Genomic DNA, 5911 nt, shown 5'->3' on the forward strand with positions numbered 1-5911 from the left:
GATTCTCATCAACTCCTCACTCTCTAGCCTCCTCTTGTTCCTCATGAGCTTCTATAGCCTTCACGAGACTCTTCACCATGAGATCGCCAAAATCCAATCTCGGTTCTATTGGGCTGGCGATAACAATAAGCAGAAGTACCATATGGTTAGCTGGCCTGACATCTGCAAGCCCCGTGATCAAGGAGGCCTTGGTACCATGTGCTCTAAGCGCATGAATATTGCCCTCCTTTCCCGCTGGCTTTGGCGCATTTCACAAGGGCACAGCGGCCTCTGGTTAGACATCATCCGGAACAAGTACCTGCGTGGGCAACCCCTAGCCTTCTGTCAAAGGTATGGGGGTTCCCAGTTTTGGCAGTCGGTTATCCAACTGGTCCCTGTCCTCCGCATCGGAACCTCCATCTCGGTGGGTTCGGGGGCGACCACTTTGTTCTGGTTTGACCGTTGGGCGGGTGACTCCCCCTTCGCTGCTCGATTCCCCGACGTCTTCTCCATTGCCGTCGACCCCTCGATCTTTGTAGAGAGGGGCCTTATTGACTTAGGGCGCCTCGCTTTCCGGAGGCCATTTGGGCCTCCGGAGGTGGCCGTGTGGCAAGAGCTGCTTGACTGTGTTGCTCTCCACGAACCGGTTGTGGATGCTGGCCCGGATGAGGTGCGGTGGCGCCTTGAGCCCTCTGGCCATTGCCCCCTCCTCCGCCCCGCCCCCCTCTCGGCGGTGTGGTCCATCCGCTTGCCATTGAAAATTCGGATTTTCATGTGGCAATGGATCCGCGGCCGGCTCCCATCTGTGGTGGAGGTTCGCAAGCGCAATGGCCCTGGGACTGGCCTCTACCGGCTGTGTGGAACCCCAGAAGACTCCAGTCACATCTTCTTATCATGTGTGTCCGCACAATTCGTTTGGAGCTGCTTTAGACAAGTGGTGGGAGGGGATTGGTGCCACACCAACTTCCCTGACCTCTTTGCCGAACTCCAGAACTCCCCCCTGCCCTCTCGCCACATTAGGTGGCTCGAGATTGGGGCACTCGCGTGGACCCTCTGGACCATCCGCAATAGGCTTGTGATTCAGCGCATCCCTCTCCGACATGCCACTGACGCTCTCTTCAAACTGTCTGGTTTCTTACAGCTCTGGCGGCCGCTTAGCCGCCCTCAGGATCGGGGCGCCATCTCCTCCTTCATCACCGACCTCCGCTCGGTGGTCGTCCTCTTATCGCCGCCGCCTCCTCCACCTCTTCCAGAGCCTGATTAGATGCCGGGCGTCATCGTCGTCGCCGGCTGCAGACGCCTTTTCGTTTATGTGTTTTGGGCTTGTTGAGTTGTGCCCTCAGCAGAACCTTTGTACTATTGTTGTGTATCTTGGGTGTGTATGTGTGCTGAACTAGTCCGTGTATGTGTGCTCTTGGCGGTTTGCTTTATTTATAAAGCAGGGCGAAAGCTTTTTTCGGTATTCATAGATTATTACAAGGAAAACAGTAAGGTTTCATAACACTGATAAGAAGATATTTGTTTTCTTTCTCAGAAATAATCATGATGCTGTACATAATAGTGGTCACCTATTAACTGATACTAGAAGGAATGGTATTGATAAATAGTCAGAAACTAACAGCTAGGATTTCCAGAGATACTATCAACTTATTCAATTGACTGTCTAACCATCTTCATGGATATATTAATTAATTATCCACACACATCGCTACATGACAAATTAAAACCTAATGCATCACAAGATAGAACCATTTAGGAAAAGAGAACACACGCATTTTCCTGAATCAACACATACAGACAAGTGGTAAATCACTTGTATGCGTACACCCAGATGACTGAATTACCCCTAGGTAGCGGTATTTCTGTGCACATATAAGAATAGTGATGAATACAAACCATGGAGTGGTGTGGCTGTCGGTGCAAGCCAGCGCCCACAACGGCGGATCAGGCAAGTGATAAGGCAGCGTTAATCATTGTCATAATGGTCGGCAAAGAATTATCCATGGGAAGACGCCATGCCACAAAGCAGCGGAAGGGCAAGAGCAGAGTGGAGGGTTGCTTTACTGAACCGTCAACGTCCGAGTCGAGGTAGCGAAGGTGGAACAGCACCATCGAGCCTAGCCGGTAGCCGCACGCGTGGGGAAGTGGGATTGTTGGGCCGAGCACATGAGCTACAACAAGGAACCGTCGCGCCGTGCAGAGGCATGGTCCGCGTGGAGGACGTCGCGGCGGTGAGGCGTGGTACAGGGGAGCACCGGAGCTGCCACGAATCAGAGGTGGCAGCGGCGGCGTTTTGTGGTGGAACTCGCGTGACAGATGTGATTCGGGGACTTCCTCAAGTTAACAACAATGAGCACTTCATCAATGAAATCATCACCAATAATATGCCAGAATCTCTTATAAAAAAAATGCTTGGAGACCGTCCGGGTCTGGGGCCTTTAGGTCACCAATGTTAAACATGGCCTTCTTAACCTCCTCTCGGGTGTAAGATTTGTTCAATTCATCATTCATTGCATCAGTTACGCTTGGTTTAACTTTGTCAATTACATTTGGTCCGGAGCCAGCTGACTTGAAGTGAATAAGGATGAGAAGTAATCCGCTGCATGAATACTAATAGCATCCTGGCCCTCTATCCAGTCACCATTTTCCCATTGGAGACGCTTGATAAAGGAGCTGCCCTATGGAAGAACTATGTATTTCTGTCCCCCCCACCCTAGTAAGCCAGTCCCCCTGGCCCCGTTGGAGCCAATAAATTTCTTCTTGTCCCAGAAGTTTTTCAATCTCCAGGTGTAATTCATGTTGCTTAACCACTGCTCCATCCTATAGTGGTCCCTTAAGAACCTCTCTATCCCAGCGATGAAGCGCCACATGGACATCAGCTGTGCTGATCGCTAGAGACACAACGCCTAGCTCCTTATGCTTGTCCCAGGCAGTTTGAACAATTGTTTCAATATCTTCCTCGGCTAGCCATCGTGCCTCAATTTTGCGAGCTCCTGTAGGTCTTTGTTCGCATATTTACTACTCAATCAAAGGGGGATTTGCCGACCTCCATATCCCCTTCCCGCACGGAAAGATATCGAAGGGAAAAACAATCGCCAGAAAAATGGAAGGAGTCAACTCAATGCACCATAGAGAGAACCGAGATAGCCTAACTGCACGCACGATCAGCCAGGGGATGCCACACACCCAAACCAGGAGCGACCTTTTCTTGTTTTCCCTCACTTTGAGATATCCCGCGTCGCTCCTCCAAGAAATTAAGATGGTGTCCCTCCACTCCCGGAATTAGATGATATGCCAATGGCCCGCAGCCGTCGGCATAGGGCTATGCCAACGGTGGCCGTCATCTTTGATTCACTCGGTATAGGGTCGTCAACCGTTGGCATATAGATACCCTATGCCGACGGCTTTTCCCGTGGCCGTTGGCATAGATTACCATCGGTAAAGATAATCAAACGGCACGTCCGTCTGGCGCCGTTTGGACACATGCCACTGCCTGGTTAGGCCACATGGCTGAGATATGCCGATGGCACATAGCATGGATCTGCCGTCGGCATACATATGCCATGTGTCATCTCCTAGGAGCTTTGGCTAATTCTATGTCGAAGTTAAAGCTGTCAGCATAGTTTTGGTCAATTTTTTTATCTGTTTTGGTTCTGCCCTGCAAATTTAAATAGTTACAAACCCTATATGGCCACATACATATTGGGAATTCACATGCACACATATGCAGGCATGTCCCCTGGAAAGTGCCATAAGATACAAGATACCTTGAAACTACATGAACAGAAAACCACACGGCATATTCTCTTATACATGGTGAGTGAGCAACAAGGCTTCGAACAAACTAAAAGAATTGTCATGATATGATGCAGAAAAGCGGCAATGATGATGACAAAATAACAAGCACTTTTGTTTCCCTCGAAAAATAATAATTTTCGTCATCAAGTTATTTATAAAGAAAAAGGGACAACTTGCACAGTTCTAAAGCTCAAAGTACACAATAATAAATAGCTTCAACTCATGCAGGTTGTTCGAGGCGTCGTCATGGTAGGGTTGGACGTGTGTCGAGGTTGAGGTTGGACTCGATGATGTCGTCGTCGGCGTGGGGGAATGTCCCGCCCATCGGTGTCGTCCATGGAGCTGGAGGGCACCTGCTGCTCCATATAGAAAAAGAGCATCTTATTAAACTGGTGTTCGACATTAAATCACAAGTACATCATGACTGTCCTACACAGCAGCATAAATCACTGATGACAAACAAAGAGAGTAATTCCTCTCGAGACAAGAGCTAGTGTTCTTGAGCTACTATAGTAATCAATCAAGCTAGTATAGGAGGCACATACATGCAGCTTGATTGATTTCTATACTATCAAACTGAAACACGATTCAGTCACAAAACTACCACCAACCTTACTTAGTACGTGAGCAGCAAGCACACACACATCACACAGGTGCAAATATGATATGAATTATTAGAACCAAGTCCTCGTACGGGACCTTATCAGGCCACTCTAGTTTGGTTTCATGGCCACAACAGAAACTAAGCTATAGTATAACAGCGATAAAAAAAACTCAGAGTCGAGTCGAGAGGGATCAACTTGTGTGGGGAGACGATTTCCTCGTCGTCCATGTCGATCATAGAGGGCTCCTGCTCAATCCAAACATCTTGAGAAATCCAACTAGACCAATTGGCAAACTCAATTCTAGGGAATTTTTGTGGCAGCAAGCAAGTAAATGTATTAATTAGCAAACAATGCAATGTCCAACAGATTCAACACTAGAGTCTGACAGCAATAACAGCAATCAAAATTCAGTCAAGCATGTATGTAGGTTCAGACCAGCAGCAAACCAAGCAAATCCTTTGGATTTATGACACAGCTACAAGAGTGAACAACTCAAAATCCTCAGCCGTTATTGCATATGCAGCAAACAAGATTGATAAAAAAAATTGGTTGAGAACTTAATTGTATCAGGGGCTTACCCATGGGTTGAGAAGGAACCCACACATGCATCAATCAGAAAAAGAGAGAGAGAACTTCCGGGAGGTTCAGTTTCAGGTTCTACAACGCCAACCTCCTGGACGAACAGAGCAAACAGAGGCGTTAGGGCTGCATGAAATCAAACAGAGAGGGGAAGGGGCGCACCTTGACCTTGATCTGCTGCTGCTGCTGGGCGTGGTTGGCCTCTCCATCCATGGCTGCTGCTGGTCCTGTAGCCTGTAGGGGATGAAGCCGTCCATGGTGATGGTGCTTCCCCACCCAACTCGTCCCCGTACCTCTCCTCTGCTGCTGCTACAAAAGAAGAGAAAAAGATTAGAGAGAGGAAGAGAGAGATAGAGAGTAGTAGGAAGAGGAACTCACAGGTGGCCACCGGAGTTGGAGCCGACGCCCGAAACCCGAGACGACGCCCGGTGACCTGCTGCTGCTTGTCGCGGGACCCTTGACCATGGCATCCGCATCTCCTCACGTTGCCCTGTCCCGGCGAGGAGGTGCAAGTTGCTGCGTCCATGGCGGATCTGGCCGCCGCCATGAACGGCGCTCTGCTGGATCTCCCTCTCCTTCCAGCAGCGGAGAAGGAGGAGGAAGGAGGGGGAGGGGAGGGGGCTGCGGCGGGAGAGGAGGTCGCCGGATTTGGGGAGGCGCGAGGTGCGAGGCCGGCGGTGGCGGTGGGTGACGAAGGGAATCGCGGGTGGGGAAGGAGAAGGGGATCGTGAGGGTGTGGGTTTAGTGGGTTTGAGCCTCCGCGTGCTACGTGTTTTGGCGGGTTCGATTTTTAATTTTCCTCCGCCCGTAAATTTTCAGAGAGATACGGCGGGAGCTAAGCGTGCGTCAAAACTTGCGAGATTTTTCTTTGAGCAAATTTTGCAAATGCCACGGACCGGTCGATCCCCACTGGCCCATATAGACGTACCACAGATCGAGCCTCTTTAGAG

General features: G+C 49.8%; 1 protein-coding gene across 5 annotated transcripts; it reads right to left on the reverse strand.

Moving 5' to 3' along the window:
• Nucleotides 1–3769: 3769 nt before the first annotated feature.
• LOC123125338 (uncharacterized) lies at nt 3770–5710 on the reverse strand. 5 transcript variants are annotated; one of them, XM_044545853.1, is made up of 4 exons: nt 5340–5710; nt 5124–5267; nt 4961–5055; nt 3770–4133 (listed from the first exon to the last, which is right to left on the reverse strand). In XM_044545853.1, the coding sequence occupies exons 1-4, from the start codon at nt 5424–5426 to the stop codon at nt 4022–4024; spliced, it is 438 nt and encodes a 145-aa protein (XP_044401788.1). In that variant the 5' UTR covers nt 5427–5710; the 3' UTR covers nt 3770–4021. The 5 variants fall into 5 exon arrangements, with proteins under 5 accessions (XP_044401788.1, XP_044401791.1, XP_044401790.1 ...); XM_044545856.1 differs by having other exon boundaries at nt 3770–4130; nt 5130–5270; XM_044545855.1 differs by having other exon boundaries at nt 5130–5270.
• Between the last annotated feature and the right edge of the window lie 201 nt (nt 5711–5911).

This window comes from Triticum aestivum, chromosome 5D (genome assembly GCF_018294505.1).
Source record: "Triticum aestivum cultivar Chinese Spring chromosome 5D, IWGSC CS RefSeq v2.1, whole genome shotgun sequence".
Classification (NCBI taxonomy): Eukaryota; Viridiplantae; Streptophyta; class Magnoliopsida; order Poales; family Poaceae; genus Triticum; species Triticum aestivum.